Source organism: Grampus griseus (genome assembly GCF_964374135.1).
Source record: "Grampus griseus genome assembly, chromosome: 15".
NCBI lineage: Eukaryota > Metazoa > Chordata > Mammalia > Artiodactyla > Delphinidae > Grampus > Grampus griseus.
The window spans coordinates 68,097,247-68,110,480 of NC_139009.1; the positions used below are offsets into that span (position 1 = coordinate 68,097,247).

The window sequence follows — 13,234 nt, forward strand, 5'->3', positions numbered from 1 at the left end:
CTTTTAATTTAGTTACAAGTAGTCAAATTGATAGTAGTTTGGGATTTTTTCCTGTTTTCTTGTGGTTAGGTAAAATATGTGGGCTTCCCTGGTGGCGCAGTGGTGGAGAGTCCGCCTGCTGATGCAGTGGACGTGGGTTTGTGCCCCGGTCCGGGAAGATCCCACATGCCGCAGAGCGGCTGGGCCCATGAGACATGGCCACTGAACCTGCACATCTGGAGCCTGTGCTCCGCAATGGGAGAGACCACAACAGTGAGAGGCCACGTACCACAAAAAAAAAAAAAGTCAAATTTTGAAAAATAGGTCAAAAATTCAGCAATGCCCTCTTCTCATTCCTTCTACCCCATGAATCCGGCACTCTCCACCAATGTGAGTGACTTTAAAGACAATGGCTAATGAATACGTGGTTTTGCTCTGAGAGAGGAAGAAGAAAGGAGCAGTGCACTTATTGACTATGGATCAGGCTGGGGCTGCTGCCATTGCCTTCATTCATCAAATTGGGATGAAATGCTACAGAACTGCCTTCACTCATTTAGTTTTCCCAGGATTGGGGAACATGGTCACTGACACAGCCCAGAGCCTTGGGTGAGCTCTTATATTCCTTTGCAAGACACACCCATATTTAGAGCGAAGAGATGGTTGGAAGTTTCAGTCACCCACCTTAAGGAGTTGGAGGGCAGGATGTCTGTCAATTTAACTATGACAGTTTTACCACAAGAAAGAAATGTGAAAATTCTGTCATTATCAAAAATGAGTTCATATTTCACAATTGTCCTCCAAAGGCATACTTTATTAATCAAGATCCTATTACAATTTACTCTCTAGGATAGATTGTTATATCTTTTCAGAGTCTTTTAATCTAAATGGTATCTTTCCCCACAACACTGTGTTTCTCAGGAATTCAAGAAGCGTGAGCCATTCTGTGTTTCTGATTGCTATTATTTACTTTTTCTCAAACAATTGTTTTACTGTAGCAAGATTACTTCTCAACTCATGCTATCTATATTTCCATGAAATATTGGTTTTTCAAACCTGAATTTCCACTGAGCTCTAAATATAGTTATGGCTTTGCATTTAAATATTTTTTGTGAAGTAAGTTCTTTTTCCTTTGTAACAAAAGAATCTGTTGGTTGTCCTATCCTTCTTATTAGATTATTTGTGTGTTCTACTGACTTTTAGATTCTGAGGACATGAGTCAATTACAAGTTCAGTTGCATTGACTGCATCTCACACAAGCTGGCCTATAAAAACCACTTGAGAGTCAGGGTCTGCAGAGAATTCCAGCTTAACATATTCCCAGACTGACCAAAATAAACCTGAGCCACTTAGCATGTATCTCATCCTTGCCAAAATTGCCAACTCAGAAGTAAACATGACTAAGGAATTTTTCTCAGTATCCCCACATGAAGCTGATCACCCTTCCAAGTAGAATGCAAAAATAAGTGACCCTTCTTCTACAGCCAAATGATAGTTTGCGAGGCAGTTGTCAGCAGCTCAGGGTAGTGAGCACCTTGATGAAGTAGAGATTTAACTTACATGCAATGTAGGATCAGGTCTACAATTTCATCCATCTCTTGCTCTTACCCTTGCTTAACCCTCTCTCATTCTTCCTTTGATTCTGCATCATTTGACTCTAGTCCTCCTAGGCTTGAAATTCCTCCATTGCCTCTTATTATATCACATTATTATTACCCATCAAGGAAGTTCCATCTCTCAGAAGATCAGCAAGGCAAGTTTCCACATTTCATTTTCCTTAAGAGTTTGGCTCATCTATTGAGTTGTGAGATGATTATGAAGTTGCTTTAAACCTAGCTACCATGTAGAAGAGGCAACACTGAACCACCGTCTCCTCTTACTTTCATTTCCTTCTCTGACCTCACTTATCTGTGACACTTGTCATCCCCATACTCACCTCCACTTATCATCCAACATTTATTTAATTCTACTGAACAATTTAAAAGAAATACATGTGTATGCCTGCAGGAGTGAGCACTTGAGACATCAACCAGAAGAAATACTCCAGTAGATGTGCCCCTTAAAAGTTAATACCACATTTTGTGCCACAGTTGCCTATCAGGGAAGAGTCGGGGAAAGAATAAACTTCACCTGTTCCTGGAAAAAGTGCTGACCTGTTAATGAGAAACAGGCAATATCTGTGGCAATTCCCAGGCTTTGCTGGGAAGAGACTCCTCCCCATGGCGGGAATCTCCTTGAACCAAAGCCAGGCCCTTCCCATGACCCCTGTCCTGGCTCCCCCATCCTGTTATTCATTTCAGTGCCCCTCCCTCAAATCCTCTTATAAAAACCCAGTCTTTTCTGCCCCGACAAACCAGTGCAGATCCCTTGCAAGAGAAGTAAGTAGGCGCTGAGACAAGATGACACCCCTGACAGGGGTTTCACCTCACATATTTCAGGGAAGGTATACAAGGATCCCTGTCCTCAGAGAATGCAGGAGCTCTGAGAGCAGGCAAAGGCAGTCCTGGGAGGCCCCAGGTGTAGTAGGATATATAGATTTTCAGATTCTTTCCAGAACTATGGAAGGGGATGGAAGCCATCAAGATGGATTTATTCCTAGGGAACTAGACAGAGGAAAAGACAAGAGGTACAACAGGGGGTTTCTCATAGTCTCTCTCTGACCACCCTTTTTTTTAGTTCTCTGGTTGTCTCCGCACATCACAGACAAAATGATGCCTTCCATGGGCGTCCCTAGCCTGTCCTGGATGCTGCTCTCCTGCCTGATGCTCCTGTCTCAAGTCCAAGGTGAGACTTTTCTGCCTCTAGCACTGGGTTCCCAGTGTTTGCTCAGGGCCAAGAAGAGGAGGAAAGCTCCTGTGTGCCTCCCGTGGTAATGGTACATCCCCACACAACAACACTGCCTGCAATTCCTGCATCATCATCCTTCCTTCAGGGTAACTAGTGGTGGGAGGTATCTCAGTGGTCCAGTAACAGTGGGATGAGATGATTCTCAATTTTCAGTAGAGTCTAATTTATGTGGGTATATTAAGGAGGGAAAGCATAGAGTGTCAGTAATGAGATGAGTAGAAGGAGAATGACAGGAGGATCCAGTGTAGAAACAGTCAGCCAAGACGAGGAGAAGGCTTGGACTTTTGAATAAGGCAGATGAATAAAAAGAAAACAGACCATCTCCCAATTACTAGGTCTACTTTATGATTAAGAAAAACTCCTGGAAATATTGGCACTGCTGACAGGCAGTCAGGAGTTTGGTGTCACTGCCTCAAGCTGTGGCACCACAGATATTCCTCAAGGTCACCTCCCCACTCCAATCCCCTCTCTCCATTTTGCACCATCCCTCTCCTTTATTTCTTCCTCGCCAGGGGAAGATTCCCAGAAGAAACTGCCCTCTGCACGGATCAGCTGTCCGAGAGGCTCCATGGCCTATGCGTCCTACTGCTATGCCTTGTTTACAACACCTAAAACCTGGATGAATGCAAACGTGAGTGCTGGGATTTGCAGTTCGGGCTGGTAAGGAGAAGCAAATTAGAGACAGGGTTTGGGGGCTGGGAGTTCCATTCTCTAGAGTTTCTTGAGGGTGAGAATGAGCACCTCATCTTTTGCAAACACAACCCCTTCTCACCTCCCTTGTCCCTGCCCTTCCCTCAGTGAGGGTCTCAAGCTCCTCCCCAGTCTCTCCCTTCTCCACACAGATGGCTTGCCAGAAGAGATCCTCAGGAGAACTTGTGTCTGTGCTCAGTGGGGCTGAGGGATCCTTCGTGGCCGCCCTGGTCAAGAACAACTTGAAAACTGTCTCAGACGTCTGGATTGGGCTCCATGACCCCACAGAGGTACACTTACATCCTCTCTAGTCTGTTACCTCCCAGGATGCTATGGCCACCCAGGCCTGCTCGCTGTCCCCTGTGCCTGCCTAGGAAATAACGTAGAGATCCCTAGAGCTTGGAGGTCAAGGGGGTAATTGGAGAATGGAGGGCCTTGAGACCAGCTGCAGAGCTGAGTTCTGTGCAGGTCTCCAGTCTCCAGCTAAGGTTAATCTGCCTCTTGTCAAGCTTTTACACAATTCACACACCACGTCTTGATTCAGTTTGCTGTGCATCCCTGAGTCTGTACATGCTGCCCTTAGCAAGTGCTAAATGAATATTTAGAATTGATGCATTTTTCCCTTATAAAACATATGTTGTCTTGGAGGTTCAGAGGGTAATCACAAATGTACCACCAAGTGTAGTTCACACGGTGTCAAGTTACTCTGAGGGGTTCTATTCATCTTTGTGATTATTGACTTTTGAATTTGCCAATAGAAGCAAAGAGTTAGGGATTGTTTCCCAGAGGAGAGCTGTTGGGCCTCACCTGGTAGAGCAGAACTAATTCCATGATGCTGGGGAGGGTAGCAGGTGTTCCAGCTGAGGGAATCGTGCCAGGAGACCTCTAAAGGCCTTTCCACTTCACCTGACTCCATCCTCTGCTCTATAGGGCTCTGAGCCCAATGGCAGTGGATGGGAGTGGAGTAGCACTGATGTGCTCAATTACGTTGCCTGGGAGAAAGATCCCTCCACCAGCTCATCCCCTGGTTATTGTGGGAGCCTGTCCAGAAACTCAGGTAGGAAACAGAGGAGGTCACTTCTTTCCAGCCTTTTCCATCCCCTCATCCCCTATTTCTGGGTCTGGTCTTCAGAGAATCCCCCTGGGATGGAACTGCTCATCTGTTCCCATCCCCTCTCACCTCTCCTTTCTTTCGCTCTCTTTCCCCTGGAGTGGGACCCTGGTGAATTTGAGGGAGAGCCTTTGAGTCCTAGGCCAGAAGCTGGGATGCGTCCCCATTGGTTTCTCACCAGCTCCATTCACTTGAGCTCTTCTGTCTCTTCAGGCTATCTGAAGTGGAGACATTATAACTGTTCTGTGAACTTACCCTATGTCTGCAAGTTCAAGGGCTAAGTCAGATGGGAAGTCACTAGCCTGAGTCTGGTGTGCAGCTCATCATGGACTTGGAACCAAGAGTGAAGACCTATCCCGGAAAGGGGAATCCTCCCCACACCCCCAACCTGACCACCTCATTCTGGCCTTCCCTGTCTCTCAGCCTCATTTCAGGCATTTGTGTGTGTGTGTGTGCGTGTGTGTGCCCGTATACATTGCATGGCCTGAGGTCTTGGAGAACAGTAATAAATATCTTATTCCAAACTTACCTGCTTTTGTGCTCTTGTCTTATAACAAGACTCTGAGGAAGAAGTTTGTATGGGAAGAATCTAGGGGTGGCCTCTGTCAAGTTTCATCCAATTTCCTTGGAAAATGACTGAATGTACATTCCCACCAGTGTATTTGTGATGAGTATGTAGGTCCTGTTCCCTTAGGAATTGGGTTGTGTTATACAAAGGCATTGCTTCCCCACACACTATACTGCCCATTCCTCCTGATGGTATGACACAAGCAGCCTTCGTGTGGTCCCATGCTATTTATTATAGAATGCACTTCTGAAATCATTTGCTGTGAAGGATTATGAAGGATCTATTCTTTTTCTTTAATGTGAAATCCACCTTGGATCATGACTTTTACAAAATATAGTCAAGAATAAATTACTTGGACTGACATGCAGATCATTGGCAGTTGTCACTGCTTTAAGAAAGAAGCAAACTGTAGGTATGGCACTCCGTGATCCCAAACTTTACTACAAAGCAACAGTAATGAAAAGAATATTGTACTCAAAAGAAACAGACATATAGGTCCATTGAACAGAATAGACAGCCTTAAACTAAACCCATACTTATATGGTCAATTAATCTTCAACAATGAAGTCCAGAATATACAGTGGGAAAAAGACAGTGTCTTCAACACTGGTGTTGGAAAACTGACAGCTTCATGCAAAAGAATCAAACAGGACTGCTTTCTCACACATATACAAAATTGAAATTAATATGCATAAAAAACTTGCATTTAATACCTGAAACAATAAAGCTGCTAGTAGAAAAACATAGGGAGTATAGTCTCTGACATCCTTCTTTTTTTTTAAAGGAATTTTGCCTTTTAAAATATATATATATATATATTTATTTATTTATTTATTTATTTATTTATTTATTTATATATGGCTGTGTTGGCTCTTCGTTTTTGTGCAAAGGCTTTCTATAGTTGTGGCAAGTGGGGGCCACTCCTCATTGCGGTGTGCGGGCCTCTCACTATCGCGGCCTCTCTTGTTGTGGAGCACAGGCTCCAGACGCACAGGCTCAGTAATTGTGGCTTATGGGGCTAGTTGCTCTGCGGCATGTGGGATCTTCCCAGAACACCACTCAAACCCCTGTCCCCTGCATTGGCAGGCAGATTCTCAACCACCGCACCACCAGGGAAGCCCTGTGACATCCTTCTTAACAATATATTTATGGATCTGTCTCCTCATACAAGTGAAACAAAAGCAAAAATAATCAAATGCGACTAGAACAAAATAAAAAGTTTTCCACAGTGAAGGAAACTATCAACAAAACAGAAAAAACAGCCTTCTAACTGGGAGAAAATATTTGCAATAGGGGGTCAATGTCCAACATACTGGAAGAACTTATACAACTCAACATCAACAAAAATCAAGTATCTGCTTAAAAAATGGGCAGAGGATCTGAGTAGATATTTTTCCAAAGAAGACAGCCAATAGGCATATGAAAAGATGCTTAGCATCACTAACCATCATGGAAATGCAAATCAAAACCACAATAAGCCACCACCTCACACCTGGCATAATGGGTATCATCAAAAAGACAACAAATTACAAGTGTTGGTGAGGAGGTGGAGAAAAGAGAGCGCTCATGCACTGTTGGTGGGTATGTAATTGGTACAGCCACTATGGTAAACATTATTTCACAAAATTAAAACTAGGACTGCCAGGTAATCCAGCAAATTCACCTCTGGGTGTTTACCTGAAGAAAAGAAAAACACTAATTTGAAAAGATAAGTACACTCCAATGTTCATTGCTGCATTATTTACAATGGCTAATGCACAGAATAAACCTAACTATTCATCAACATATTAATGGATAAAGAAGATGAGGAATATATATTTTATATGTATAAAATTTATATAATAGCATATTACTTAGACATGAAAAAAACTGAAAGATTTTGTGACAATATGTATAAATCTAGAGGGTATTGTGCCAAGTGAATTAAATCAGACAGAGAAAGACAAATACAATATAACCTTACTTATATGTGAATTCTAAAATATAAAACAAACAAATGAAAAGAAATAAAAGCATTCATAGATACAGAGAACAAACAGGAAGTTGCCAGTGGTAAGGGGTGTGAAATATGGGATTAAGAGGTGCAAACCTCCAGTTATAAAATAAATAAGCCATGGGGATGCAATATATAGGAATATGGTCAATAATATTATAATAACTTTGTATGGGGACAGATGATTACTAGACTTATCATGCTGATCATTTTATAATGTATGCAAATATCCAATCATTATGTAGTACAGCTGAAACTAATGTAATATTGTATGTCAATAATATTTCAATTAGAATTATCAGTAATACTGTATCAGTATGGTTCATCAGTTGTATCAAGTGGTAAGTCCCTGTATTACCATTTCAATAATTCCATACATCTAAAACTATTCTAAGAATTAAAGCCTTTTTAAAAATGAATTACTAAAATTGAAATATAAAAAAAGAGTTACATATGTTAAGAAACCATTTATAAAATTTTAGATTTCATAGACAAAACTAATCTGCCAAATTGCTATAAAAACTTCTAAAATTTTACCCTGGATTTCTGTAGTTATCTTGCACAGGTATGGCAACAAACAGTTTGAGGACTAGCAGCATTTCATGGACCACACAATTAGTTCCTTATCCCTATAGTTGCTGAATGGTATCACTTTCCTGAGTACTTGCAAGAAATGCCCAGTGGGTTTTCTGTCCTGTGTCCTGGAAACATGCTCTGGCCTCAGTCGGGACTAGAGTTGGGAAGGCTTAATATCCTGTGGGGTCTCTACTCATATTTTTTGAATAAATAAAAAAAGTGAATAAATGATGATTTATTTGAAAAGAACCACTTACATGAGTGAAGACGGTTGAAATTTTCATTGAACCTAAATATTTTTAGACCATTATACTACTCACTACCTCATTTCCGACACATTCTCAGCCTCATATCTTGCGTAAAAATATTTGGCCAATTGCCCCATCTGAAAGGGGGATGTCACCTTGGTCAAAATCTTCTATGTGGGCCAAGAGCCACTCAGCATTGCTCCATAGGTATATTTGCCAGATAAAATAGAGGACTCCTAGCTAATTTGAATTTCAGATAAGCCACAAATAGTTTCTTGGTATTAGTGTATATCAAATATTACATCTTTGCTCAACTTGACAGATATTGCATATTTGCCAAATCTGGTGATACTACATATGGAAGTTTTCATTCTCAAATAAATAGATCAGATGAATTGACAGTGTCTACTTTCCTTAATTGACATTTAGCAAGTTTCCTATACCCTTTTAAGATAGGCAATCTTTCTTCAAAGAGAGAGAATCACCCATTACATCTGAAACTAGGTAAAAGTGTATCTTTTCCTTTCCGTAAGGAATTTCTTCTATTATTATCTGTCAGAGTTAGGAAGTATTTTCCCTTTATTCTCTACAAGCCTGTATATAATATTTAAAATATGTGTTTTGGGGTAGTTTGGTAGGACTCTTCCAAAAACACTCTAGACCTAAACTTTTCTTTGTAAGAATGTATTTCTAATATAGATTAATTTTTTAAGATAGATATAGTAGATTTTAAGATTTTCTTGATTTCCCCTAGAAGAATTCAGAATTTTTCAACCTAGATATTGGAAAAAAAAAAAAAAAAAAAACCCAATAATGACAATGATTCCAGGCACTCTGTATTAAATCCAGGATCTTGGCAGTAGTGGTGCTCCATAGTTCCTCGATTGTGTTCCACTTTTATTACAGCTTTATTGAGGAATAGTTGGTAAATACAGATATCTGCACATAATGTATATAACTTGGATAATTTGGACATATGTATACATATGTGTTACCATCACTGCAAACAAGGTAGTAAATATATCCATCACCTTTGAAAGTTTCCTTGTGTCCCGCTTCTTGGTTTGTTTCTTTGTTTCTGTGGTAACAACACTTAACATGAGAACTACACTCCTAATAGTTTCTTTTTTTTTAAACAGTTTTTTAAGTGCACAATATCTTATTGCTAACTATAGCCACTGTGTTGTACCACAGATTCTGTAAGCTTTTCTATATCTATTGATGATTGTGTGCTATTTACCCTTTATTTTATTAATGTGATGTACACTGTTGATTGATTTGCATATGTTGAACCATACTTGCATCCGAGGAATAAGAACCACTTGGTCAGGGTGTATTATACATTCAATGTTCTGTTAAATTCAAGTTGCTAATACTTAGTTGAGGATATTTTCAACCATGTATATCAAGAATATTGACCTGAAGAGTTCCTTATTTATGGTGTCTTTATCTGAACGTATTTCAGAATGGTTACTTATCTCTTCACCATAAGAATCTGGTGGGTTCCCAGAAAGAAAAAGCCATGAGAGAGTGGAGACTCCCTAGACAGGGGCCTCCAGGAGTCTCTCACTCATAAAGCCAATCCACACTCAGCATCCAACAAGTTGTCCAAATTGCAATTTCATGTTTCTAAAAGTTTATAGATCTAGCAGTTCTGATCCAAGTAAGCAGAAATGAGAAGGTATCTATGTAATGGGGTGCCTCGGCAGATTGCCCAAGAAAAGGAGATTACCCCAGGAAAAGTTGTTGGTGCTAAAATTATTCAGATTTTTTCCTGTTTTAATAAAGAGAGTGACAACTGCCAATGATCTGCATGTCAGTCCAAGTAATTTATTCTTGACTATATTTTATAGAAGTCATGATCCAAGGTGGATCTCACATTAAAGAAAAGGAATAGATCCTTCATGATCCTTCACAGCAAATGATTTCAGAAGTGCATTCTATAATAAATAGCATGGGACCACACGAAGGCTGCTTGTGTCATACCATCAGGAGGAATGGGCAGTATAGTGTGTGGGGAAGCAATGCCTTTGTATAACACAACCCAATTCCTAAGGGAACAGGACCTACATACTCATCACAAATACACTGGTGGGAATGTACATTCAGTCATTTTCCAAGGAAATTGGATGAAACTTGACAGAGGCCACCCCTAGATTCTTCCCATACAAACTTCTTCCTCAGAGCCTTGTTATAAGACAAGAGCACAGAAGCAGGTAAGTTTGGAATAAGATATTTATTACTGTTCTACAAGACCTCAGGCCATGCTATGCATACACACACACACACACACACACACACACACACACACACAAATGCCTGAAATGAGGCTGAGAGACAGGGAAGGCCAGAATGAGGGGGTCAGGTTGGGGGTGTGGGGAGGATTCCCCTTTCCGGGATAGGTCTTCACTCTTGGTTCCAAGTCCATGATGAGCTGCACACCAGACTCAGGCTAGTGACTTCCCATCTGACTTAGCCCTTGAACTTGCAGACATAGGGTAAGTTCACAGAACAGTTATAATCTCTCCACTTCAGAAAGTCTGAAGAGACAGAAGAGCTCAAGTGAATGAGGCTGGTGAGAAACCAATGGGGACGCATCCCAGCTTCTGGCCTAGGACTCAAACGCTCTCCCTCAAATTCACCAGGGTCCCACTCCAGGGGAAAGAGAGAGAAAGAAAGGAGAGGTGAGAGGGGATGGGAACAGATGAGCAGTTCCATCCCAGGGGGATTCTCTGAAGACCAGACCCAGAAATAGGGGATGAGGGGATGGAAAAGGCTGGAAAGAAGTGACCTCCTCTGTTTCCTACCTGAGCTTCTGGACAGGCTCCCACAATAGCCAGGGGATGAGCTGGTGGAGGGATCTGTCTCCCAGGCAACGTAATTGAGCACATCAGTGCTACTCCACTCCCATCCACTGCCATTGGGCTCAGAGCCCTATAGAGCAGAGGATGGAGTCAGGTGAAGTGGAAAGGCCTTTAGAGGTCTCCTGGCACGATTCCCTCAGCTGGAACACCTGCTACCCTCCCCAGCATCATGGAATTAGTTCTGCTCTACCAGGTGATGCCCAACAGCTCTCCTCTGGGAAACAATCCCTAACTCTTTGCTTCTATTGGCAAATTCAAAAGTCAATAATCACAAAGACGAATAGAAGCCCTCAGAGTAACTTGACACTGTGTGAACTACATTTGGTGGTGCATTTGTGATTACCCTCTGAACCTCCAAGACAACATATGTTTTATAAGGGAAAAATGCATCAATCCTAAATACTCATTTAGCACTTGCTAAGGGCAGCATGTACAGACTCAGGGATGCACAACAGACTGAATCAAGACGTGGTGTGTGAACTGTGTAAAAGCTTGACAAGAGGCAGATTAACCTTAGCTGGAGACTGGAGACCTGCACAGAACTCAGCTCTGCAGCTGGTCTCAAGGCCCTCCATTCTCCAATTACCCTCTTGACCTCCAAGCTCTAGGGATCTCTACGTTATTTCCTAGGCAGGCACAGGGGACAGCGAGCAGGCCTGGGTGGCCATAGCATCCTGGGAGGTAACAGACTAGAGAGGATGTAAGTGTACCTCTGTGGGGTCATGGAGCCCAATCCAGACGTCTGAGACAGTTTTCAAGTTGTTCTTGACCAGGGCGGCCACGAAGGATCCCTCAGCCCCACTGAGCACAGACACAAGTTCTCCTGAGGATCTCTTCTGGCAAGCCATCTGTGTGGAGAAGGGAGAGACTGGGGAGGAGCTTGAGACCCTCACTGAGGGAAGGGCAGGGACAAGGGAGGTGAGAAGGGGTTGTGTTTGCAAAAGATGAGGTGCTCATTCCCACCCTCAAGAAACTCTAGAGAATGGAACTCCCAGCCCCCAAACCCTGTCTCTAATTTGCTTCTCCTTACCAGCCCGAACTGCAAATCCCAGCACTCACGTTTGCATTCATCCAGGTTTTAGGTGTTGTAAACAAGGCATAGCAGTAGGACGCATAGGCCATGGAGCCTCTCGGACAGCTGATCCGTGCAGAGGGCAGTTTCTTCTGGGAATCTTCCCCTGGCGAGGAAGAAATAAAGGAGAGGGATGGGGCAAAATAGAGAGAGGGGATTGGAGTGGGGAGGTGACCTTGAGGAATATCTGTGGTGCCACAGCTTGAGGCAGTGACACCAAACTCCTGACTGCCTGTCAGCAGTGCCAATATTTCCAGGAGTTTTTCTTAATCATAAAGTAGACCTAGTAATTGGGAGATGGTCTGTTTTCTTTTTATTCATCTGCCTTATTCAAAAGTCCAAGCCTTCTCCTCGTCTTGGCTGACTGTTTCTACACTGGATCCTCCAGTCATTCTCCTTCTACTCATCTCATTACTGACACTCTATGCTTTCCCTCCTTAATATACCCACATAAATTAGACTCTACTGAAAATTGAGAATCATCTCATCCCACTGTTACTGGACCACTGTGGTACCTCCCACCACTAGTCACCCAGAAGGAAGGGTGATGATGCAGGAATTGCAGGCAGTGTTGTTGTGTGGGGATGTACCATTACCACGGGAGGCACACAGGAGCTTTCCTCCTCTTCTTGGCCCTGAGCAAACACTGGGAACCCAGTGCTAGAGGCAGAAAAGTCTCACCTTGGACTTGAGACAGGAGCATCAGGCAGGAGAGCAACATCCAGGACAGGCTGGGGGCGCCCATGGAAGACATCATTTTGTCTGTGATGTGCGGAGACAACCAGAGAACTAAAAAAAGGGTGGTCAGAGAGAGACTATGAGAAACCCCCTGTTGTACCTCTTGTCTTTTCCTCTGTCTAGTTCTTTAGGAATAAATCCATCTTGATGACTTCCATCCCCTTCCATAGTTCTGGAAAGAATCTGAAAATCTATATATCCTACTACACCTGGGGCCTCCCAGGACTGCCTTTGCCTGCTCTCAGAGCTCCTGCATTCTCTGAGGACAGGGATCCTTGTATACCTTCCCTGAAATATGTGAGGTGAAGCCCCTGTCAGGGGTGTCATCTTGTCTCAGTGCCTACTTACTTCTCTTGCAAGGGATCTGCACTGGTTTGTCGGGGCAGAAAAGACTGGGTTTTTATAAGAGGATTTGAGGGAGGGGCACTGAAATGAATAGCAGGATCGGGGAGCCAGGACAGGGGTCATGGGAAGGGCCTGACTTTGGTTCAAGGAGATTCCCGCCATGGGGAGGAGTCTCTTCCCAGCAAAGCCTGGGAATTGCCACAGAT

At 42.8% G+C, this 13,234-nt stretch overlaps 2 protein-coding genes across 2 annotated transcripts; one reads left to right on the forward strand and one right to left on the reverse strand.

Annotated features, from left to right (window-relative positions):
- Positions 1 to 2,684: 2,684 nt before the first annotated feature.
- LOC309834134 (lithostathine-like) lies at positions 2,685 to 4,905 on the forward strand (the record flags this gene model as incomplete). The annotated part of the gene is made up of 5 exons (XM_082672759.1): positions 2,685 to 2,760; positions 3,336 to 3,454; positions 3,666 to 3,803; positions 4,444 to 4,570; positions 4,838 to 4,905. The coding sequence occupies 5 exons, from the start codon at positions 2,685 to 2,687 to the stop codon at positions 4,903 to 4,905; spliced, it is 528 nt and encodes a 175-aa protein (XP_082528885.1).
- A 1,905-nt stretch (positions 4,906 to 6,810) lies between these two features.
- Positions 6,811 to 12,702, reverse strand: LOC309834135 (lithostathine-like; the record flags this gene model as incomplete). The annotated part of the gene is made up of 5 exons (XM_082672760.1): positions 6,811 to 6,869; positions 10,817 to 10,943; positions 11,584 to 11,721; positions 11,933 to 12,051; positions 12,627 to 12,702. 5 exons carry the CDS (start codon positions 12,700 to 12,702, stop codon positions 6,811 to 6,813), a joined length of 519 nt encoding a protein of 172 aa, XP_082528886.1.
- Between the last annotated feature and the right edge of the window lie 532 nt (positions 12,703 to 13,234).